Source organism: Phaseolus vulgaris, chromosome 2, assembly GCF_051622355.1.
Source record: "Phaseolus vulgaris cultivar YP4 chromosome 2, ASM5162235v1, whole genome shotgun sequence".
NCBI lineage: Eukaryota > Viridiplantae > Streptophyta > Magnoliopsida > Fabales > Fabaceae > Phaseolus > Phaseolus vulgaris.
The window spans coordinates 11,644,422-11,670,620 of record NC_143499.1 but is presented as its reverse complement, the minus strand read 5'-3'; the positions used below and the strand labels follow the sequence as shown (position 1 = coordinate 11,670,620).

The 26,199-nt window shown below is 35.7% G+C and overlaps 2 protein-coding genes across 3 annotated transcripts; one reads left to right on the top strand and one right to left on the bottom strand.

Moving 5' to 3' along the window:
* Positions 1-257: 257 nt before the first annotated feature.
* LOC137810657 (nucleobase-ascorbate transporter 7) lies at positions 258-4,909 on the bottom strand. 2 transcript variants are annotated; one of them, XM_068612044.1, is made up of 15 exons: positions 4,683-4,909; positions 4,298-4,415; positions 3,910-4,007; positions 3,628-3,804; positions 3,453-3,553; positions 3,072-3,147; positions 2,905-2,964; positions 2,547-2,731; positions 2,267-2,363; positions 1,671-1,757; positions 1,402-1,460; positions 1,206-1,297; positions 1,045-1,122; positions 792-952; positions 258-699 (listed from the first exon to the last, which is right to left on the bottom strand). In XM_068612044.1, exons 2-15 carry the CDS (start codon positions 4,401-4,403, stop codon positions 481-483), a joined length of 1,596 nt encoding a protein of 531 aa, XP_068468145.1. In that variant the 5' UTR covers positions 4,404-4,415; positions 4,683-4,909; the 3' UTR covers positions 258-480. The 2 variants fall into 2 exon arrangements, with proteins under 2 accessions (XP_068468145.1, XP_068468144.1); XM_068612043.1 differs by having other exon boundaries at positions 4,506-4,813.
* Positions 4,910-19,305: 14,396 nt separating this feature from the next.
* On the top strand, positions 19,306-21,427 carry LOC137810656 (xyloglucan O-acetyltransferase 1). The gene is made up of 2 exons (XM_068612042.2): positions 19,306-19,786; positions 20,315-21,427. The coding sequence occupies exons 1-2, from the start codon at positions 19,579-19,581 to the stop codon at positions 21,391-21,393; spliced, it is 1,287 nt and encodes a 428-aa protein (XP_068468143.1). The 5' UTR covers positions 19,306-19,578; the 3' UTR covers positions 21,394-21,427.
* The last annotated feature ends 4,772 nt before the right edge of the window (positions 21,428-26,199 follow it).

Below are 26,199 nucleotides of genomic sequence, written 5' to 3'. Positions count from 1 at the left end.
AATTTTTCAACACAACTTTTAATATTTTTATTACGAAAAGTTTGTGAGATTATATATATATATATATATATATATATATTATAAAAAGTGAGTTTTTGCGTAACAAATTGACACTTCAGATCAATCGAACATTTTATGTTAGAATTAAAATTTTACAAACTTTTTTTTTGAAAATTATTTCAGAAAATAATGAAAATTATTCCCCTTATTTTTTTAAGAATATAAAATTTACGTAACACCACTAATGACACAACGAAAGAAAAAACCCTGTAGTGATAGAATTAAGTATTAGCTTCGCAAGAAAGAAGCCTGGGTTAAAAAGATGTTCATGTTGCCGCTACATTGCTTATAGTTAAGAATGAAGAAATTGATGATTTCTAAATTAGTCTTAGTTACCATGTAGTACCTACAGTGAGTTATTGAAGGGTGCACAATTTTTTACTTCACCATATAACTTTCCAGCAGCATGGTCCAATCCAATCACACAGAGGGGAAGAACTTGTTTAGATTGAAAGGAAGTGAATAAAATTCCTCACTCCTTGTATCTGTCTTGAATGAGCTGAATCTGTCCCACCAATGCATGCCTCTGTCTTTACGAGTTTGATTGTCTTTGTTGTGCAATGTGGCATCCAAGAACAGTGCCAATGAACCAGCAACAAATGCTTTTGATGAGAATGGGACATTGATCATGTCGTTGAACTGCCAAAAGGAGATACTTTTAAGTTGGCAAGTACTATGAAGTTTAAATAACAATGCACACTCAACAATGAAAAATGAGAGAAGCTGAATACCCATCTAGCATGGGTATGCACTGGACCATAGTTCTTGAATGCTGTGTACTCGTTGAAGTATTGTGGTATAGAGAGGCCCATGTAAATAGAGAATCCTAAGATGAATTTAGTTCTGAAGCTGTTTAAATTGCAAAACTGAAGGAAACTGAGGCCTGAAGAACCTGTGCAGCAGGACATAATTTTGATGATAATAATAACAAGGACTTAATGAAAGTATGCAGAAAAACCAGATTCTTGAGTTGATCATACATACCCACATAGGCAAAGAAAAGGCAATATAAAGCTGCAACTATTGGAGCTGGGATTGAAGCAAACACAGCTCCAAATTTTCCTGTACACCCACATACACATATAGTAACTACATTGGTTGGTTTATCAGGGAGAAAAAACATCAAAATTACAAGCCTAACTAACCAAGTATGGAGAAAAAGATCATGAATCCTGCTGATATTTGAACAACCCTTCGGCTACCAACTCTTGTCAAAGCCAAGAGTCCAGCATTTTCTCTGGAAAAAGCCAAGAATTCTTCTTATAACGATTTAGGTATAATATATATTCCTACTGTGAAAATGATACCTCCAGCACATGTAAGTTTGAATAAGAATCTTACACGGAAACTGATGATCCATTCCCGGTTCCAAAGATCCCAGATAACAAAATTCCTACCCCCTAATTCATGAGAAGTAGCAACTAGTGATGATGGAGAAACAATAAGAAAAAAGCCACAGGAAAAATCTAGAGCCAACAGAAAACCAACAAGGCATGATCAAGATACATGCTGACAGTCATTTTTAAAACAATTTTTATAATTTATATATTACTTAATAGAAACAAACAAATTAGGTGGGGGGAAATTTGCAATTCATAAACCGTGTTTACCTGCCAACCAACACCACGGCTAAGAACTGAAGGTGGCAATGGAGTTGCACTTGCATACCTTGAAACAGCAATAAAAGCACCGGTTGACTGTACAAAATTGAAATGCATGAGAAACCAACAATCATTATATAAGTATGCAACAAACTGCATAGGTATGAGAAAGAATGAAAGGACGGAAATCATGCACTCACATGATTACATTACTTTTGTTTATATTTTTGTTTATGTCAATTTGGACGAAGTAATAACAAATTTCTTGAAGTGAAGCTCCTAATATCTTTGAATAACTACTTATGTTTTTAAAATGTTAGACTGAGGATAGGAGAGAGTCTAGAAGTCATTCATTTTTTAATAACAATAAGAAAAAATATAATTAGATTACTGAGAAAATGTAAAGGCATTCCTCTCTCAACTTAAGTGCTCTGAATATTATCAGACTAATGAGTCAAGTGCAACAGATTGCATTCAAAATAATTGCAGGAAGAAGGCTAATCGCATCACAACTACAGGCTTCTACAGAAGGGACAAAGTTTAAGAATTCCACTGCACTTGTTCAACAGCAACAAATGTATTCACATGCATAAAAATAAACGAACCTCTACTAGTGCAACAAATGAAGCAGCCATCGTAGCAAAAGCTTCCCCAGCATCAAATGTAGGAGCTCCCCATTGGAATGGATATGGGATTCTAATCCTGAATTTAAGATTTTATCAGCAACAAAACTTATGAGTTAACCAAATTAAATCCATTTTTCCTTGTCATTTACCCAAATAACAAAACATTAAAACGAGTTTCAAGCATTATCAAGTTAGTCCTCCAAAATATACAGCCACATGAAGAAGAAACTGTTTCTATAATTAAAAATCACACCCTTACCAATGTGCACCACTTATAATGCCAGCACGATCAGTTCTGCACGTTTCCTGAGTTGTCTGTGGTACATGTTTATATGCTCCACCCACAGTGAGAAGATGAGCATAAATCCACACAATTGTTACTGAGAATATAACTGCAAACCGATCACAGATAGACTTTTGTCCTTTCATCACATGAGGAATGTACTAGACAAAGGAATACCACTACTTTAGAATATAACATTTAAATTAGAGAAAATAAAGTAAAACAAGTAACATAATTTCATCTTTGGTGCGTGTTAGGTACTCAGGGTTATTTTTAAACCTGTTCCAAATGATGAAAGGAAAGGTAATTTAACATCATGACAATTATAGATCACCTGTGAAAATACTAGTAAGATTACAATTTCTGGCAGCCCAATCTCCACACACTTTGCAAGCTAGATTTCAAAAAGACATAATCAAGAAAGTGTGAATCATAACCAATTATATAATTCATACATGTGGGAAAGAAATAAGAAATAGTTCTTGTTGCAAATATCAGTACCACAGGAAAGCCCAACTCATAAAGTCCAAAGCCTGACAGAGCAACCAGGGGAACAGCTGAGAGAGGGCTTAAGAACCTATAAAAGTACAGCAAATTACTCACCAAAATTATTTCAGAAAATAACATGCATAATGGTAAAAATCCTATCTATCAGTGTAATTGAAATTAATTATGATCACTAAGTGGGAGTTATCAAATGAAGGAAGGATTAGTACACTTATAAAAGAATTAGAGCCAGCCCTGGTTCCAAACAAGTAAAATAGAAACATGTTTTAAGTTTTAACACCTGAAAGTATAAGTATTGCGTGGATAATCTCAAAAAGTTCAATGTAACTACAAGATGGAGGGAAAAACAATTCACGGATCTAGACAGGAACCAACCTGACTACATTGCGCCAGAGTCCACTGAATCCAACAACAATTTGGAGTGTCGAAGCAACAATAAGCGCACCCTGCGTCCCACGCATTATCCTCTCAAATCTCTGCATATTTATCACTAATCAGATAAACAAGGATGATGACACAACAAAAATGCATAACAGTGTAATGAACCAACCTCCTGAGGATTCACAATGTCACTGTAGCGACTAGCCATAATTATTGAAATGGTAGTAGGCACAAAGGTGAAGGATCCTCCAATAACTACAGGTAGACGAGTCCCAAATAGTGTTTGGAACAATGTGTTCACGCCAGCTACAAACAACATGGTCTGGATCATTTTTGCTTTGTCTTCCTGTTGAAGAACAATTGAGAACTTAGTTGGACCTAGGAACCACAAAACATCATTGAAAACCATTTACTTTTTCTTTTTCTTTCTTTCTTTCTGGTCAAGACTTACGTTTCCTCCTCCCATCTGAGTAACTAGAGAGGTTGGTATTAGCACAGTTGTGCCAAGCATCACCAGGTAATGTTGGAAACCAAGTAGAATCGCCTCCGCTTCATTAACATCAAAATTCTAGACTCAATAATCACAATGACAATGAATGCACACTATTTAAATAATCAATAATAAGAGAAAAAAAAAACAAACTAGTTGGTTTCTACTTCTCCATACCATACCCCAGGAAACAAAAAAGGTTTTAAAAAGTGTTTTTCCAAAATAATAAAATAAAAAGCATCCCCATCAAGCACATTACCAATAACCACCCATAAAAAAATAAAGAAAAAAAGGAAGATCAAGTTTTAACAAAATAAAACAAAAGGGGTCAAAGAAGCAGTGAACTTACGCCAAGGAGGAGGACTAGTGATGCAGTAGGAAACATTTGGAAGTTGATCTTTCACAGGGTGCGGCTGAAGCTCTTCTGGTTTGGGTGGTGGTGCAGCTCCTGCCATGTTACTACCTCCCTGACCCCAATGAACTTAGTCAATTCCAATGCTCTCAAAACTCAACAACCAAAAAGAAAAAAAAAAAGGATCTAAAGTAACAAACAATACCACTTAGCAGAAAACCAGAACTTTGTCTTCCCACAGACAAATATAGCAGGAAAATAAATGGCAATGGTGTGGAAAACAAGAGAAGAAACGAGATGAACACTTTCCTAGCGTTCTCTCTAGGGAATGGAGGGGGATGCAGTAAAGGACAATGAGCAAGTTCAGGGGTGACAGACACACCTTGTCAGTAACGTTATGCAATGCAGCAAATGCAGGGAGATTTCTTGGCCCAACAAATACAGAATGTGGAAAAAAGCAAAAGGAGTCAGACACCTCCTTCACCCCTCCTAAAGCAACAAACAAACCAAATTGCTCTCTCACCAAGTGACCATTGCTTTTATATTTGCAATAATACTCCAATATTCCAATCTCAGTTTTAAAATATTATTTTACTATTGCTAGTGTTTGCATTTAACAAGAAGTACCACCTTAACCTTTCATAACCTCTGATTTAATTTTTTATATTTGTTCTTTGACCACAGCTATTAATATTTTTCAAAACTTTAACTAATTAATCAGAAACTCCTAAAAACAGAGTCTCTCTTACGCGCTTCAGCATATAATATAACCTTTTTAAAATGTTACTAGTATACCAAAACACAGCAAAACATGGTGAAAATATATAATTTTGTATAGATAATTAAAATGTGTTGAATTAAATAATCACCTTTTCTTTGTTTTATCACATAAGAAAGTTTCACATTTGACCATACTTTTGCTTCTCTCACCCATTTGTACCATAGTTCTGACTAGTGACGCAAATGATCAAAAGCATGGTCTTTTACCTTGACCCAGAATTTGAAACTTTAAACTACAACTACCCTTTTGAACAGAGTCATAACAATTTTGAATTTTTATGAAAAGTAGAAATAATTTAAGCTTGATTTTAAGTTCTAAATGTAGATAAAGAAAGGGTGAAATGTTTTGTTTAAAAATGAATTGGAAGGTGCAGAGTGAGTGTAAATTGTGAGTTTTGCAGGTTTTGTGCAAGCGTTTATTATTTTTTAGCAAAATTGTGAAATATTGGTACAGAACTCTCCGTCATGTCTCCCTCGCTCTTTTGCTGGTTCATCCATGGTTTTTCATGTCACTTGCCTCTGAGTTGTCATTATTGGATGCTTTCCCTTCCTCTGCTCAATTAGGAAATGCTTTCTAATGTGACAGTGATCACACACAAACTGCGTCTTTACAAAAGAAAATTATAAAAAAAAATATTTTTAAAAAGTAAAATTATAAAAAATTACATAAAAAATAGTTATAAAATATTTTAAATAATGAAATCACTATTATTATTTTTATTTAATATATAAAAATATAAAGTCACCTATTTTTTGCCTATATTAAAGTTTAACAGTTCTTTGTTTAATTAGAAGATAATGTTTTAATGTAGTTTTCTGTTAAACTGATGATAACATTATTATAATAAAATCTGGTGAAAATAACAATGAGACTTCATTATTAAATTTAATTAAGTTATTTGACCGAGACCACACAAGATAAAAATAATAAATAACATAATGTATTGTATAGTAAATTAAACAGTGTCCCAAATAAGAGTTTGGGTATGAGAGTAGTTTTATTAAGATGATATTTTTAGATAACGTTATTTTGATGCATATGTATTGGTGAAGAAGGTTGGAATGAATATGGGGATTTGGTTTTTATTTTTGCATGATCACGGGAACAGGCATATATCCCAACTTACGAGGATCACTGAATCAACAAGGTTAATGGTACAGAGTTTTAGTGAGGAATCAATTCTGGTATCCTTTTATGTTATTCGCAATGCTTGCCTTTCATTTATTTCCAATTTCTCTTCTTAAACAATATTCATTCATCAAAGTTAATATGTCATTTTCCTTTACTGGACTATTTTTTTTTTTATTTTTATCCTTTAAAATATATAAAATACACTTTGCATCAATTATTTTATTTTATTTTTATAAACAGTTTGCATTAATGGAGTGTTGAATGTAACTCTTCATTTCTATATTTTCAGTAACTTTGAAACTTGCAGTGTTAATTTATATATTGAGAAAACTAAATTAACTAGGGACTTCAAATTTGTAGAGAATATTCTCGTCTTGAACAAAAAAAACAGTGATTTGATTTGGAACGTATATTGTAAAGCTATTTTTTTTTAAAATATTTTACAAGTTATTAACAGTTTATTTTATGGCAAGGGTGATAAAAATATTTAACTTTGGAACTAGTCTGGTCAATTTGCCAAACTTTTGTTAGTTAATTAGTGTTTTCAACTCACTAATTTGACTAATTCGGAAATTAGTCTGGTCAATTTGTCAAACTTTTGCTAGTTAATTAGTGTTTTCAACTTACTGATTTGTTTTATCAGTCGTTTATCTTATTAAAGTGGCAAATCAAATACCAAATAGTTTAAAATTAAAATATTTAAAAGATCATTTTTTTTATTATAATATTTTAAATGATACAAATATTAAATATTATTATAACTTAAATCATTAATACTTATAAACTAAATTTTATTTATTAATTATTATAAAATAATTTAATATTAAAGTAACTATTATTTTAATTTATCTAATTAGGTACATTAATTAATCAATTAAAATTTTGGAAAATATTTATATAAAATGTTTTAATATATATATATATAAATTTAAATATACAAAATTTAAAAAATAAAATTTAAGAAAACAATATTTAAAAACAAAGTTGGTTAACTAATTTGTTACTCCAACCTAACTTTTGGTAAGACGAATCAAAAAATTTAACCCACTTTATTACGATGGATCAATTCGTCCTATCTCATTTTTAACAAGTTAATAATGGAATGACTGAAATAGGTCAGGTTGTCTGTTTTACTACCCTTATTTTATTTAGAAATTCATATGTTCTATGGTATTAAAGTCAAATATATGCCAATTTTACTAATGGGTTGACACAATTTCTTCTAGTATTCATAAATGAAGACTAACAAATTTCTTTTCAAATGAATGTGTTAAGGAGATTAAAAGAAACCACAAGTACAAATTATACATTTTACATAAATTATATGTGAGTTTTTACTTCGATTCTACCACTAATATATATACCAACGAAGTAGAAAGTGGAACACATTTTACATCAGTTGCAAAATCGATAAAAAGTACATAAATATTACATCAAGTTTAAACACTGGTCGATATAAAAGTGCGATTAAAAGAGTCAACTTAAGAGAAAAATAAGGTACATATTACATCATTTGTGGCTTAGTAATACATTGGTCTGACCACAATTGATGTAATATGTGACATTTTTTAATAATTTTGTTAATTTTATTATTTTCTCCCCGGTAGTTTATAAATAGATATATCAGACTGCAATATACAACACAATATATTATCGAGAGTCAAACAGCCTTAGACCCACTAATACGTTAATTATATAACAATCAAAAACATAAAATCACAATTAAGAAACATCAATAACAGTATATCCATATGCTTACAATCCTTCAAATTCCAAAATAATTTTACATATTAATTAATTAAAAATAAAAAACAAAAAATTCAAATAATCTTAACTTCACTTTTAATATTAATTTTTAATTTTAATTTTCTAAATAAATTACAAAATTTTATTTCTAATATTAATATTAGAGTGAAATAAAAAATTATTTTTTATTTTAAAATCTAATCTTAATATTAATACTAATTGTAAAAATATATAAAATTGAAAAAAAATACTAACCTATGTTGCGTGGTTATGGAGAAGGTAGTTAAACCAACGACTAAAACGGGTGGTAAGATGGAGGAGCACAGGGGTGGCGGAAGTGGAACAACTAGCAATTTTATTTCTAATATTAAAAAGTAATTTTCAAAAGAATATATCTATAATTAAAAACAACTTTATATCATATACCAATTTTATTTCTATAACTGATTTGGGTCATTCTATGTTTAAAAGGTTGGATTTGGTCCTTAACTTTGTAAAACAATCAATGTTATACTTTTCGTCTAAATCAAACTGATGACAAAAAGAATATGCTGAAATTATGTTGGAATCAAACGTACATTTTTATGCTCGAATATCAACTGGATTTGGACAGAAGAAAGTAACATTGATTTTTTAAGACATTAGGCACTGAACTAAATCTTTTTAAAAGTGAAGAGACAAAAATATTTAATTCAATAAGATATGATTTCCTAAGCTTTCCCTTGAACATAGGCACACCAATATAATTGAAGGGTAAAGAACCTTACTGAAAACCAAGCAAATTCTGCTTCTGTTGAATTTTGTACTATCCAAAAAATTGATTACAAATACTACCATAGTTATGTAGCACCTGCATAATCAACACGGAAAGTTTTGCAGTTTTCAATATTATATACGTGCAATTGCAGAATTTATCATTGAAACCAAAAACTTTTAAAACATTCAGTAACAAAATTCCAATTGAGAGTATCAAAGGCCTCTCTAATATCAATTTTTAAAGCAACATTAGTTTGAAGAGAATGACAAAAGCTATCATCATTAAAGCAGTCACTACAAAGAAGACTTCAAAATTTGGTTCAGAGTAAAAGATATTTACATGTTTTAGACGATTTATGGGATGAAGATCAAGAAAACTAGCAGAGGTTGAAATCCATACTGGCTTGTGGGGCGAAAGGTGCTTCCATTTTGGTCACTACTCGTCTTTCAAAGTTGTGGAAATCATGGGATCAGTGTCCCCTCATGAATTATCAATGTTATCAGACAATGATTGTTAGGAGGAATTGTTTAGATACCGTGGCTTTGGACCAGATTGAGTTAGGAAAGGACTTAGTCAAGAAGTGTGGTGGAGTACCTCTTGCAGCCAAGGCACTGGGAGGTCTTTTACGATTTAGAAAGAGAGGAAAAAGAGTGGTTCTAAAGCAACCTGTGTGCTTGAACTTATCACTAAAACTCAGACAATGTTTTGCTTATTGTGCAATATTTCCCAAAGATAAAAAAAATAGAGAAGCAATATATAATTGAGCTTTGGATGGCTAATGCATTCATTTCACCACCCAATAGAATATCAGAAGCTGAAGATGTTGGTGATGGTGTGTAGAATGAATTATATAAAATATCATTTTTTGGCAAAGTTAGAAGTTTCAAAAAGCATGATTATCTTGTCCTTGATCTTGCAGAGTCTGTTGCAGAAGATGTTTGTTGCGTTACAAAAGACAACGGTGTGACTACTGTCTGAAAGCATCCACCATGTCTCAAACCATCTGTGGATGACTAATGGGGTTGCATCAAGTAACTTGAGTACATATGTACACCGTGTTGATATTTGGTATAGTTACCATTATTCACCTCATGCCTTCAAAAAGTCATTCTTTTTGTGTGCTTCATTAACAACCAAGAGAAGAATTGCCATCTTCAATTGATCATTTAAAACATCCAAGTACTTGAATCTTTCTTGGAATGAGTTCAAAGTTCTTCCAGAATCCTGATGTAAATTGTGGAATTTGCAGATATTCAAATTAGACCAATGTTTCATCTCCAGAAGTAGCCTAACAACAGCTATCTTTGAATAACTGCAGCTCACTATGAAGCTTGGCTTCTCTGATAAGGGAAAGTAAAGGGTTCCATTTGGCAGATTGGGAGCATTGAAGTTTAAAGGATATCTTGAAATCATCATTGGTCTAAGTATACATGGGAAATGTAACCAAGATTTTCTATGTTCGATTCATAAACTCAGTAGTCTTAAATCCCCGTGGTTTGAAAATGAAGAGTTTACATGGTTTCCAGATGAGCTGCTACAAAGTCTATTGGCTATTGTCAAATGTTTCAAGTTGAGCGGTCTTTCACAGGCCTAAAACATTAAGGCCCCTTTAAACATTAAGGCCCCTTTGAAATAGAGAAAAGCCTACAAGGTTCTGAGATTTCATCTTAAAAAAAAATGGGTTGTCATAATTTTGTTATGTTTTCTATTAAAAGCTAAAGTTGTCTCATAGTTATTAGCTGACAAGGCTATTATAAAATGTATATGTGTATTTAAAGGAGACAGAGAATAATATTGTTAGAATTTTCATATCTTAGTTAGCTCTTTTTCCCAATGATTTTCCTTACCTGCATCTATTACTACCTTTCACCCATCAACGTAACATTTTGGTGCTTTCATTGACCCACCTCCATGCCTCCCAAACCAACCAAAGATATGGAGGATACCCTCCAATCCATCCTTGACAAATTAGCCACCCTCCAAACCCAACTTTACACGGTCCATTATCAAGTTCTCCAAGAAACTTTAGAAGCATGCCAAGATGCTTTGGAATCAAAACAAGATACAATCACTCATACCCTCACTGGCCTTTTCACCACCTTGTCATCTCAAACCACCTCTATTTCCCTTAGTGTTGATTTTTCTTATCATTTTACCAACTTTTCCCTTGATGTCACATCCTCCATCCCACCCCCTGTTATCAATAACTCCCATGCTACTTTCACTACCTCAACAACCACAACTATACCTCCCCATTCATCTTTTCCCCTTCCTTCTACCACAATACGACCACCAAAAATTCAACTCTCCTTCTTTGATGGTTTAGACTTGTTATTCCAAGCTGATCAATTTTTTCAATTTTACAATATTCCCTGGGACTCTCATTTAAATATGGTTGCTTTTTGTATGCGAGATGATGCACTAAGTTGGTTTAAATGGATGTATCAAAACCACCAACTTAGTGATTGAATTTCTTTTAATAGAGCCTTGAAACTACGTTTTGGACCCTCAACATACGCTAATCACTAGGCAGAGTTATTTAAACTGCGCCAACACAACACAGTTACAGATTATCATAAGGCATTTGAAAAACTCTACAATCAGGTTATGGGGTTAACTCTTGAGATGATACTTAATTATTTCATCTCTGGCCTTGTCCCTAAGATTCGACAGGAACTTGATGTCTTACAACTCACCTCCATGACACAGGCCATTGAACTAGCCAAGCTTATGGAATCTAAAATTACTGATTCCAAACGTCCATTACAGTTTTCACCCACTTTACCCCAACCATCCACTCATTTGTTACCTCCACCACGCCTTTCTACTTCCACTTCTACACTTCCCCTTGCACTCCTTCCATTCCTATAAAAAAGCTTACATCAGCCCAAGATCACGAACGTAGGGTTGTTGGTTTTTGTTACAATTGTGATGAAAGGTTTTTCTCAGTCACAAGTGTGCAACCCATAACTTCCTTCTTTTATTGAGTGAGGAATCTTCGTTAGTAAACCATATAGAAATTGACACCAACACCCTCTCAAACCTTGAAACTTGACGTGAGTTGATTTTTAGGATTGCACATTTTAATTGGTTGCTCTTGTTTATGATTTTTGAATTAGCAATTTAAGGTGAGAACCCTAAGAAGATTTCCACTGGACACGAACTTAACCAAGTGATTAAGTAAGTGTGAAGGTTCACTTCAGAAGGGCAAAGAGAAAAAAGAAAATAATATGGCGTGGATGATGCAAGGGCGAAAATTAAAGAGCATAAAATTAAGCAAGGAATGAAGAAGATGACTGAATGGAAAAAGACACAAACAAGAACATAATGAAGAAAGTAAAAGGCGAAATGGAAAGGAATGGAAAAGATGAGATTAAGAAAGCTTATGGAGATTGGGAAAGATGAACACGCCACTTGGAGGGTGAGAAACTCCAAGATAAGTGAGGAAGAGCCATCACTTGAAATGCTCACACACTCAAGATAAGACCCCAATTCATTTAGGAGACAAAGCTCACTAATCACTCAAGCAGAGTTTTTTTACTATATTCAAAATCAAGTGAAAATACATGAGGCAAGGCACCCTATTTATAGGAATGAGTGCCTTGGTGGGCAAGGTGGGGGAGGGGTAGAAAAAGGGATATGAGAGGGGCGACCTAGGGGTTTGACCTAGGTCAATGCTGACCCTTAGTCCTAGCTTCAAGAAGTTAGGGCTACCTTCTAACCCTAGTGGACTAGGCACAAGCTAACATGATAAATACACCCCCTATTATGCTAAATGGACCATGCTCTACTAAAATTACAAACAAAGAGACTAGCTGGTGCTCAACTCCCATGGCTTGGGCTCTACTCCTGGTGATCCTCTAAGGAATGATGGGCTTTGAAGCACTGGCTAGTGGTGGGTCATGACCTAGCCTTGGATCCTGTTTCAATCTCCGGGTCATCCTTCTAGAGGGTTGGGCTTGGTCAGGGGATGCTCTATCTCGCAGGTCTTCATCATGCTCTTCAAGTGAGAGAGAATTCGTCCATGAATTTGCAACACCTGCAGAGAAAGGAGTTAGATCAGTAACATTAAAAGAATGACTCCCTAGATACGTGTAAGGTAAATCTAACTCATAAGCATAGTCATTGATCCTTTTGATGATTTGGAAAGGACCATCACCACATGGTAGGAGTTTGGATTTCCTTTGGGCCAAATTTCTATTGACCACTTCTGTCTGACCATCATTTTGGGGATGACAAGTAGTAGAAAACAAGAGTTTAGTGCCAAGTTTTCCTCATAATGTCTTCCAGAAGTGACTTAAGAACTTAGAGTCTCTGTCAGATACTATACTTCTAGGAAGCCCATGCAATCTAACAACTTCCTTAAAGAAGAGATTTTTAATATAACAAGCATCATCTACTTTGTGGCATGGAATAAAATGGGTCATTTTAGAAAAGCGATCCACTACCATAAAGATAGAATCCATACCTTTAAATGTCTTGTGAAGACCTAAAACGAAATTCATAGAGATGTCTATCCAAGGCATGTTCGGGATGAGAAGAGGGGTATATAAACCATGGGGTTGCACCTTAGACATAGCCTTCCTACATGCTATGCACTTATCACAGAAGTTATGTACGAATTTGTGCATGTGGGGCCTAAAGAAATGCTCATGCAATGTATCTAAGGTTTTCGCTACCTCAAAATGTCCCATTAAACCAACCTCATATGCCTCTCTAGCAAGAGATTGTCTCAAAGACCCTTAGGGCACACAAGGTCTTTTCCCTTTAAAGAGAAAACCATCATGTATGAAAAAGTCTTTGAGCACTCTTAAAAGATGAGAGAAAAATCAAGGTCATCTTTATAAATTTCCTTGATGTGATCAAACCCCAAGTATTGAGTGTCCAAAACATTAAGCAAGGCGTGTCTTCTAGAAAGAGCATATGCCACCACATTAGACTTACCTTGCTTATGTTTGATCACATAAGGAAATTGCTCAATAAACTCTACCCATTTGGCATGTCTCTTGTTAAGCTTGTTTTGGCCTTTCAAATATTTAAGAGATTCATGATCACTATGTATCACAAACTCTTTAGGAAAAAGTTAGTGTTGCCAATTTTGCAAGGCCCTAACAAGAGCATAAAGCTCTTTGTCATAGGTGGAGTAATTGAGGTGACTTTCCTTGAGTTTCTCACTAAAATAAGCTATGGGATGACCCTCTTGAAGGAGGATAGCCACAATGCCTATGTTAGAGGCATCACACTCAATCTCAAATATCTTAGTAAAGTTGGGAAGTGTTAAAATGGGTGCCTTGGTTCATTTGTCTTTCAAGGTTTCAAAAGCATTTGCTTGTTCTTGGCCCCATTTGAACACTACATCCTTCTTTACTATCTCATTGAGAGGTGCAACAGTAGTACTAAAGTCTTTCACAAATCTTCTATATAAACTAGCTAATCCATGAAAGCTTCGTACTTCACTAATATTGGTGGGTGTAGGCCAATTTCTAATTGTTTCCACCTTTGGCTCATCAACATGCACCCCTTTGGAACTCACAACAAACCCTAAGAACTCTATATGGTCTATGGCAAAGACACATTTTTCCGAATTGGCATTCAACTTCTCCTTCCTAAAGGTTTCTAGGACTTGTCTAACATGCTCTTTATGGTCTTCTTTGGCCAAGCTATAGATAAGGATGTCATCAAAGTAGACTAATACAAACTTGCCTATAAAAGGTCTTAAACATGATGCATAAGTTACATGAAGGTGCTTGGAGCATTGGTTAAGCCAAAGAGCGTGACTAACCACTCATACAACCCAAACTTGGTCTTAAAAGCAGTTTTCCATTCATCTCCCGGTTTAATCCAGATTTGATTATACCCACTTTCAAGATCAATTTTGATGAAGATTTGAGACCCATGTAACTCATCCAACAAGTCATCTAATCTAGGAATGAGATGCCTATACTTGATGGTTATGTTATTTATTGCGCGACAATCCATACACATCCTCCAATTCCCATCCTTCTTAGGGAAGGGAATCACATGCATAGCACAAGAAGTCATGGTATCTTGGACCCATCCCTTAGCTATTAACTCCTCAACTTGTTGTTGAATTTGTGTTTGCCTCGGTTGGATTGGTTCTATATGCTGGTCTATTTGGTAAAGAAGCCCTGAATATGAAACCAATTTGTTGTTCAATGCCCCTTATAGGAGGTAATCCTTTGGGAGGCTCTTGGATACATCTTGATACTCCTTTACCAAAGGATCCAAACATTTAGAACTATCTACCGCTGACTCATTCTATAGGTTTTTCCTAGGATAGGCTATAAAGAGAGCCTTGTGAGCTACCTTTTTTTACCTCTTTGGAGGAGATGAAAAGACTTTTCTTAACACTTTTTTTTCATTTCGCTCATTTTTTCATTTTCTCTCTTCTCTTTCATTTTAACTTGGTCTTCATGTACTTCTTTTGGAGAGAGAGATTTCAATATGATCTTATGCCCTTGGAAGGTAAAGAAATTTTATTAGTAAGACCATCATGTAAATTTTTTCTATCAAATTGCCATGGCCTTCCTAATAGAATGTGGGTGGCTTCCATTGACACAACATCACACAAGACCTCATCTTTATATTTTCCAATTGAGAAGGCTATGAGCACTTGTTTATTAACAACTATTTCTCCTTCTTCACTAAGCCATAAGAGCTTGTAGGGTTTTACATCGGTTCGGTCTGGATGAAGCCTTAACAGGAATACCCTGCCCATACCCCCACAAACTTGTTTCAGTCTGGATGAAGCCTTAACAGTCATACCCTGCTGACACCTCACAGTTTGGTTCAGTCTGGATGAAGCCTTAATAGGCATACCTTGCCGATACCTCACAAACTTGGTTCAGTCTAGATGAAACCTCAATAGGCATACCCTGTCGACGACCTATACATTCAGTTCGGTTTGGATGAAGCCTTAGTAGGCATACCCTACTGGCACCTTACAACTGGTTACATCAAAACCAAGCCTAAACCTTAAAAGAATTACGAGCGAAGTCTGACTGCTTATTTAACTAGTCCAATTTTTTATTGTTCAGATAAGTCACCGACCGTTAGCTTGACTTGTTCAATTTTCTTTAATCAATTAATTACCCGACCGACCATTAACAATATTGAAAGAAACGACCGATTCATTAATAAGAGATGTGGGGAAGGCCACACCCCAGCCTTGGAGGAAGAAGTACATAAAGGCCACACCCTACCCGAAGGGAACAAAAACTGAAAACCTAGTCCTACTGGTCTTCACCTTCAGCTCCCCCGGTCAGTGCAGCTGCTCCTTTACCGCGACCGTCAATGCTCTCACCTTCACCCTTGGCAGGATCTGACCCTCGAACACTTTGTTCTCAGGATCGAAGCTCATGTTGCATCCGGAATATCTCCTCGGCATGGTTGTCTCGGTCCTAAGACCCTAGCTGGACCATGATAAAGGCGTGACACAACATCTCGACGCTACCCTTCAGCAACATCTCGACGCTACCCCTCGTGAAAATTGCATGTCACCCCACAACACCGCCAAGGGTGACATGGTGACCTCCATGGCGCGTTCGGCTCGAGAGGGGCGATCGGTTGGTTGAACTCGTTCGTCAGAGGCGAGTCAACATCAATTGGGGTTCAATGAGGAGGAGGAGGCGTTAGCAGGGAGCTGGGGGAGAGAGTGGTTGTAGCTATGTTACTCGGCTCCCTCGGCCTCTTCTTTGAATTTTAAGAAAAGCCAGCATGACCGATCGACCCCTTCCCGACATCTAGGGTTTCGATGCTAGGCCGACCCTTTCGTTGGGCGACCCTATTCCTGAAAGCATCGAGCATACCGCTCGCCTAGGGAACATCATGATCCATGAGTTCTGCAAAGAAAAGCAAAGTGTTAGTCAGAAACAAAAAATATCGACCGACGTTAAATGAAACTAGCATAACCTTAATGGCCGCCCAACACGATGCCTTTGCATACATGCCATCCAACTTCCGCGTAGGAAGCTTCCTTGGGAGCATATTGAAGAGCAAGAGAATCTCTAGCTCCTCGGCACCCATGGTCGACCGATGCCACTCTTTGAAGTCACGAGGCTTCTTGGTCCAATACAAGGGAAACCTCGACCGACCGGTTTCATCAAAGAAATACGACGTCGCCTCCGGCCGAATACAAACTTTGAAAAATCTTTCTTTGAATTTTTTATTAGAGGTAGCGAAAAAATTAAAAATGACATTACTCGATCGTCTGATCAGTGAGTGCCATAGAACAGGGTTGGCCGGGTGAGAAGTATAATAACTGAGGAAACAAGAAGGACTAGGGTGCAAACGTAGGATGTCACATATCAGGCGAAAGGCCTGAATGGACGCCTAGATATTCGGGTGAAGTTGGGAAGGGGCCACGTTTAGGGTTTAGGGTTTAGAGTTGAGCATCCGAAGGACACCCATCATGAAACTATCAAAAGGAAGAGAAACGTTTGAAAAAAGACACGAGTACATATTGAAGAAAGACGGACCGGTGGCAGACCGACTCATACTCTCGTTCTTGGTCGGCAGATAGGGTTCAACACTTAAGAAACTCGAGCGAGCATTCGCCTTCAGAACCGGATACCTCCCTAAAAACTTGGCGATAGAGTCCTCGATTAAGTAGACGGAGGCGATCCCAGTTACCTTGGGATCTGCCCAGTCAAACTCCGCCTGAGAGATGACTTGCTCAAGGAAGCCAAACCGATCGACAGCATTGACCAGATCGTCTCCCCTAACCACCTCTACAGGGTGCAATACCTCAACCCCATTGACCGATAAGGAATCGGTCCTAGAAGAACCAGAAGACGAAGACGAAGATGAAGAAGAAGAGGGACGCACGGGAAGAGGAGAAGGGGGAGCCGAAGAAGAAGAAGTAAGTCGAGACAAGGAAAACATAACTAACCTTATGTAAAACCGAAACACCGAAACACAGTAAGAAGACGAGAGAACGCTCGGGTCTCAGAGCAAATATTAGAGAGATAACACAGTATCTCGGCACTTTTGGGTCCGCTATTTATAACCTCCAATGGTCTTGAAAGACGAAGCGTCACAACGATCTCAACCATTACATCCTTCAGATCCAACGACTCCCAACGCTTCACGCTCAAAAGCCCATCATCAATGCGGGTCATATCACGCGCGTAGGTACTGCGTGAAGTCACGTCAGGCATCGGGAACTCCAACAGTCACAATAAACTCAAAAGCCCGATAGACACCTGACATCCAAGACTCTTCGAATGAAGTTATCCTCGAGCATGGGGGACAAGTGTACTGGTATGGACCGAACGATCAATACCATATCTCGGCTCCCACAACCTAGCCGACCGAATGTCCCACGCCCGTGTGGACTGACCGACACCTTCGGTCCAATTATGCTCAATCAAGGTCAATGAAACTAAGCCATCATTAAGAACTAGGTAATACACCTCTAAGCACAATCCACCTCACTAATCTGACCCAACAAGGTAGGCCCATTAAAATAATATAAATAGCACACATTCCAAGAAGCAGGTACGTCATTTATTACTGTGTTATGACAACCGAGTACTGAATTGTCTTTGATGACTTGAACGTCGGAGTGCCTTCTGCAGGTACCCCCATTTGGTATTCTCTAAAAGACCGAGTGGTCGAGCAATTGAGATTGGAAGGAGTAAAAAGAAGTTTGGAAGAGGAAGCATAGACTCACCGCCTAACAAGAAGAAGGAAGACGAAACTTTTCAATAGTTATATAGGTCTCATCTTCTTAGCAGGAACAAAAAAAACATACATCCCTCGTCATTAAACTCAAATATAAGATTAAGATTTAGATTAATCCCTCGTCATTATTATGAAAAAGCAATTGTCAAATTAATTTACATAATAAAAGGTAGTGAAAAAGAAAAAAAATCCTATCCTGATTCAAGACGCCACCTATACCCAAAAACATAGAACTGTGGAAAGAAAGAATATGATATTTTTACTCCTTTTTGATGCACTTGTTATTTAAAAAAATTTATACTTTCCGTTGATATTGACCTATTTCAGCGGGGGTTTAAAAACTTATCAGAAAAATAATACTTGGACACTCCTAAAAATATTAAATCCACTGAATAATATAATAAGATATATTAAAAAATTAAATTAAAAAATAAAGTAAATATTATTATTTTAAGTATGAAATGTGTACTTTTTTATGGATGTAAAAATATCAGTAACCTTCTCAGTAAATATACAGATAAGACCAGAGAAAACCGTTAAAAACAGTAAAATTGAAAAGAAAAAAGTGCTTTTGAAATTAAACAATGAAACAAAAAAGTGATTTTGAAATTGAAGAAAGGAGTTATGAATTTGTCCTTTACAACCTGTTTTCAAACAGGAAACCGTGATCCAAGTTCATGTCCTATTTATCAACTATGGATCTCTCTTTAGTTTGAGCAATAGAAAGATTAATAAGTCACAGTAGTTCAGGTTTTCCAAAACCGACAGAATAAAGTACCAGTTCCACAAAAGTTTACAAAAGTAAAAAAACAGAGTAGGGACCAAACAATGAAGAGAAAAATAACAACAACGTTCGTTCACAATAATGTTAATTTATTTTCCAACGTTTATTGCATGTTCTCTCACCTTATCATCTATCATCTCTGCATTAAATAAGGCCGGACAATGATTGAATAGCCATCTGATGTGTGTAAAAAGCCAAAAGAAATTTGAAGACAGAGGAAACTACAAAATCATGGATCCCTTTTCTTTCTTTGATGACTTTCACAGTGTGAAGTTGTTTTTTCTCTTCATTCTTCTCAACCGACAACACCAGAAAACAGTCATCAGGAGCTGAAGGAAGGGAAGAAACAAAGAAAGAAAAGAAGGCTATGAAAAATGGGAACCACACTGTTGCTTAAAGATAGATTGGTTTTTTTCACAAACAGATTTGTTTTCTCCACTTTCTATGTTCTGGTTCCTGCAACTCTGCTTTGCACATACCTCTACCTTCTTTCCCTTACTCAACATTCCACCACCACCACCTACCATTCTTCTTTTTCTTCTCCTCCTCCTCCTCTGCCTTCATCATCTCCTTTTTCTACAGGTATGTGCATGAACTGCATTCTCTTAAAACTATAGAATTGCTTGTGGTTTTGTTTTGGATTGTCTTGCATCCTGTAAGTTGCACCAACATTATGGTTTATTTTATTGTACTCTAAGAAACAACCTAATACAGTTTTTTAGGAGTTTTGAATATTATTCTTTTAGGGTTAGTTGGGTTAAATTTAGAATTAAGTGCTTATGATATAATTGTTTTCTTAAAAATCGCTTATTTATGAAATGGGTAGATTTAAAAAAAAAAACAAAAAATAACAAGCACATAAAAAAACATACTTTTTTCATTTTTTTTAAAATAAAAGGTACCAACAAACTCTTCTCTAATCAGAATTAAATTTTAATTGAAAAATTACAAAAAAATAATATTTAAAATATTTTTGGAGTAACAGAGAGAAAGGTTAGTTGGATTGGGGAGGATTGTGATTTTAACTTGCTCATAATTGTCATTAGTTAGTTGGATTAGTGAGATGGTAGTTGACTAGACTTGATTTTGTTTCATCTTTGGTTTTGGCAGAAAAGGACAAAGTTTACCATCACTCATGTGACTACTCTAATGGTGATTGGGTTCATGACAAAAGTGGTCCTTTATACAATGCAACTACATGTGGTACAATAAAAGAGAGTGAGAAATGCATCTCTAATGGAAGGCCTGACATGGGCTATCTCTATTGGAGATGGAAGCCCAATGAATGCAATCTTCCAAGGTTTGAACCTCTCACTTTTCTCCAACTAGTTCAGAACAAACACATAGCATTTGTTGGGGACTCTTTGGCTAGGAACCAACTTGAGTCTCTTCTTTGCATGTTAGCCACTGTTTCAACCCCAAACCTTGTCTACAAAAGTGCCAACGACAACAAATTTCGTCGTTGGCACTTCCCTTCTCACAATGCAAACTTGTCCTTGTATTGGTCGCCTTTTCTTGTGCAAGGGGTTGAAAGATCAAATGAAGGGCCTTATTACAACACCATGTATTTGGATCATGTTAATGAGAGGTGGGCAAGGGATATAGAGTGGTTTGACATGATTGTAGTGTCATATGGGCATTGGTTTTTGCTTCCTTCTGTTTACTACGAGGATGGTTTGGTTATAGGAAGCCTAAATTGTCCTGATCTTAATCACACCCAGATGGATTTTTATGTTCCATTAAGGAAGGTTTTGAGGACTACTCTGAGTAGCATAATTGAGAGAAAGAGGAGTAAAGGAAAGAGTGAAGTTGATGTGATTGTGAAGACATTTTCACCTGCTCATTTTGAGGGTGATTGGAATAAGGCTGGAACTTGTTTGAAGACTAAGCCTTATAAGAAGGAGGAGAAGGAAGTTGAAGGTATGGATGGTGAGATCAGAAAGATTGAGATAGAAGAAGTGGAGAATGCAAAGGCAAAAGCCAGTGAATTTGGAGGGTTTAGATTAGATATACTTGATGTGACAAAGTTGGCATTGTTGAGACCAGATGGTCACCCTGGTCCTTATATGAATCCCTTCCCATTTGCTAATGGGGTCCCAGAACATGTGCAAAATGATTGTGTTCATTGGTGCTTGCCAGGGCCTATAGATACATGGAATGAGATTTTTCTACAGATCATTAAAAAGTGATTTTTGATTCATTATACTTCTAATCATTTCACCATGCACCTGTCTATTCCTGTTGTATCACAACATGTTATATTATTTATAACCAAGTTGCACTTAAACCATAAATCTCTTCAACCCAGTTAATTACATTTGGTAGTTACCTTAAGTTATATTAGGTATAAGCAAGTTAAACCATGAATCTGTTCAACCTTGCGTTTGGGATTTTTGTTATTCATCAATTTGAAACCAATAAATCCAATGCAACCCAATTACATGAATAAATACAGACAAAATGTTAATATTTAATAGTTGTATCATGAAAAATAATTTTGTGTTGGTGAATATTATTTTTTTAAGCAATTATATTAATATACTTTATACATGTGATAACTACTGTAATTAACTTATAAAAAAGATGATTGCGTTACTAAATAAATGATAATAATCCAACCTCATTAAATTTAATTTAATTATTTGAAAGAAATTAATCTAACTTTAATTAAACTTGAATAATCTAAAATTTATAATTGAACATGATAAGAGTGTAAAAAAGCAATCAAGTTGGTAAAAGTTAACACGCACGCTCTATCTTTTTCGTTGTGTCTCTTACCATTTAGAAAACAACCTATTTATAGATAATAACAAGCTTTTCTAAAACAGAAAATAATAAAACCTTCTTATGGAAATAAAACTCCACTAACAACTCTTGGTCTTTCATCTATCAAAATTCTCATTCTTTTATTTTCCACTAACTTCTAAATTTAAAACCAACAAAATAGCATTTAAAGTTTATTCAACAAAACTCTCCCATAAACTTAAATGTTTATACCATCCATCATGTCAATAATCTTCTTGTATTTGTCGAAAAGTACTTTCGGTAGCGGTTTTGTGAAGATATTTGCAACTAAATCCTGACTTGCCACATGCACCAATTTCGCACTTCCTTTCTTCACATGATCACGGATAAAGTGAAAATGAACATCAATGTGTTTTCTTCTTTCATGGTTCACTCGGTTCTTTTCTAACTTAATTGTTGATTTGTTGTCAACTTGAATTAGGTTGCACCTATTTGCTTTAGCTCTATCTTGCTCAACAAGTTTCTAAACCACATCGCATGACATACACCCAAGATGTTGCCACATATCAAGTTTCACACATCAATAGCATAACGATCGGTGCTTCTTTGAAAGCCAAGAAAATGTTGTGTTGCCCATAAAGAATTCATATCTCGATGTAGTTTTTTGATTGTCTATGTCTCCACATCAATCGTTGTTAGAGTATCCAACCAACTTGTAATCTTCTTCTTTTGAGTACAACAACCCGAGTGAAATAGTACCTTGGGTGTACCGTAGGACTCGCTTCAATGCTTTCCAATGTTAGTAATCCTACTTCTCCATGAACCGACTTATAATGCCGACACTTAATGAAAGATCCAACCTTGTGCATGTGAGATAGCAAAGGCTTCCTACCAAACTCCAATACTACTCGCATCGACACATTCTCCTCCATCGAACTTCGAGAGTTTTGCACCTGGTTCCATTGGTATTGATACCGGGTTGCAATTTTCCATCTTGTACTTCTTCAAAATCTCTTTTGCATATGTCTCCCGTGATAAAAAAATACTCGTCTCTTCTAATCTAACCTCCAAATCAAGGAAAAACTTCATCAATCCCAAATTTGTCATCTCAAATTTTTGTATCATTGTGCCCTTAAACTCTTCTATCATCTCATCTTTTTTACCCATAAAAATGAGATCATCGACAAGAGCAACAAATATTATGTTATTTTCACTCTTCTTTGTGTAAATGACATACTCGTAAGGACATTGCTTGAACTCGTTCTCCTTAAAATATGTATCGATACGAGTATTCCATGCCCGTGGTGCTTACTTCAACTCGTAAAGTGCCTTCTTTCAATTTTAGCACCTTCTTCTCTTCTCCGATTTTCATGTACCTGGGTGGTTGTTCGATGTAGAGTTCTTCTTCAAGCACACCATTCAAGAATGCCAACTTGACATCCATTTGAAATATCGGCCATTTAAATTGAGCCATTTGAGAAATGAGCAATTAAATTGTCTTAATTCTTAAAATGGGAGCACACACCTCATCATAGTTGATTCCCTCCTTTTGTTTGTATCCCTTTGCAACAAGTCGCGCCTTGTACTGCTCTATCTCGCCTTAAGCATTCATCTTTTTCTTGAATACCCACTCACATGAATGGGTTGGCCCTCTGGCAATTCTGTTATAGCTCTCATGTCTTGTTGCGGTCAATTGTTTTAATCTCCTCATCCATGGCAATTTGCCACTTCTTGTCTCGCATCGCGTCTTCAAAGCATATATTTTCAGCATCTGCCAAAAGACATACAAGGTGTACCTCATTTGTCGAATCATACAAATTTTGCAAACTTCACATTTTGGGTTGTCATGGTTCATCATCATCATCGATAGTTTCATAATTTTTTTGTATACTTATCAGTTCAACGACTGATGATTCTCTAACTTCAATGATAACCTCAAAAGAATTGTTCTAATCCTACTCACTTGCTTCATTTATTCACACATCACGGCTCACCTGTTGAAGAAGAGGTTTGATGACTCCAAATCTCCATGGATTGCTTGAAGGTTAATTGTAGCTTAATTGTGTGTGTTCTGAGGTAGTTTGAATTTGTTAATTTACTCTTAGTTTGAATCCAAAGCTGGTTTAATTCAAATCCTTTTGAAAAGAGTGTTTAATGTAGAAGCAGAAAACAACCAGTTGTTTTATCATTTCAATCGGTTGTTTCATACTTAGGATTTTTTAAACTGGTTTTAGCAGGTTTGAATTTGGTTGACTTTGTTGTCAAACCAATTCAATCGGTTATTTCGAAAAAACAACCGATTTTTTTTTTAATTGTCTTAACAAAATTTTGTTAAGTTAGTTAAATCTGCTTTAAATGATTTGAAACTGATTTGACTTTTATAATAAATGTTTTCAACTGCTAATTGGAGTATAAATGTTCTGTTTTACGCTCCTAGCATTAACTTTATAAGATCAGTTTGTGAAATCAAGTTTTCTCCAAGATTGCTTAAGGCTTTGGATATTTCTCTAATAGTGAAGTAGGACTTGTTGTGTACTTTGATTTAATTTGGACCAGGTGTGATCAATCCTATTTCTTTCTTCATTAGTAATTATGTAAGTACTGGTGTACACAGAGTCAGAGGATGTTCTGATATGTGGTGTGATTATGGTGTTCCAAAGGAAGTGTGTGTTCTTGAGGAGATCAAGATCACTTCTTTGGTGGTGGTGTGTTTGTAATCTAGTTTTTGATTACTTAGTGGATACCTAGAGGTTTCTGGGAACTGGATGTAGCTCTTGATATAAGAGTGAACCAGTATAAAATTGTTTTTGTGATTCTTTCTCTCTCTTAACTCTTTTATAACTGCTTTTAGTTGTTTTTATTCTACTGATAAAAACAATCGGTTGAATCGTAGAAACAACTGGTTGCATTATGGAATTCAACTAAAACTATTTTATATCTTGTGTTCTTTTATTGCTTTGACTGTGATTCTTCTTTGACTTTCTTCATACATTCAATTTTTGTGAAAAACGTTTGTAAACAATTCACCCCCCCTCTTGTTTAAGGCCTTCAATTCTAACATCATCCATCACCTTCTTGCTTATCGGGTCAAGTAGCTTGTACCCTTTTATCTTCTCATCATAACCAATAAAAATATACCATTTGCTTTTGTCTTCTCATCATACGCAATAAAAATATACCATTTGTTTTTGTCTTCGAGCTTCGTTTTTCGTTGATATGGTACGTGTGCACAAGCCACACTACCAAACACTTTGAGATGAGAAAATGTCAGCTTTTTCCGCTCCATGCCTCTTGTGTTGTGTGATCATCTAACTTCACATGTAGACATTTAACTTCCTTTGGCATCTTTTTGCTCTTAAGTATTGACCGAACCATGTCGAGAATGGTTTAATTCTTCCTCTCGACCACACTGTTATGTAGAGGAGTGTACGGTGCAGTTAGAAATCGCCTTATGCCTTGCTCCTCGCAATACTCCAAGAAAGTCGTCGAAGTATACTCGCCACCTCTATTGGATCGTACAACTTTGATGTTTCTATAAGCTGCCTTCTCCATCATCACTTTGAACTTTTTGAACACATCGAATCTCTCGAATTTTTCTTTAAGAAATTAGACCTAAGTTTTTCTTGAGAAATCATCAATTAAGGAAATTAAATACCTTTTACCACAAAAGGATTCGAGGGTAATTGGTCCACATATGTCAGTATGAATCAATTTGAGAGGTTGCTTAGCTCAATATTTGGCCTTCTTTTGAAACGAGGTTCTCACATGCTTGTTGAGCATGCATTCTTCACAAAAATTTCCCTCGTATTCCATGTTGGGTAGCCCGTGCACCATATTCTTCTTCCCTAACTCTTTTAGGCCACCATGATGTAGGTGACCAAAACGGAGATGCCACAGTGATGTCTTGTCTTCTATGTTGACTCACAAACATTTTTCTCGTATGCTTCTCAAATTTAGTTTATACATTTGATTTCTTCCATCTCAATTCCAACAACCAAACGCTCTTGCTTGTTCTTCAAGTGTAGTAGCCGATCTTTTAAAAATATCGTGTAACCGTTCTCTGTGAGTTGCCCCATACTCAAAATGTTGATCTTGAGGTCTGGTATGTAATAATCATCTTGGAGTAACCCAATTAGGCCATCTTTTTGTAAGTAGCACACCATACCTTGACCTATGACCTCCACCTTTGATACATCTTCAAATGACACATGACCATCTTCAATATTTGCAGCTCTTTGAATAGGTACATA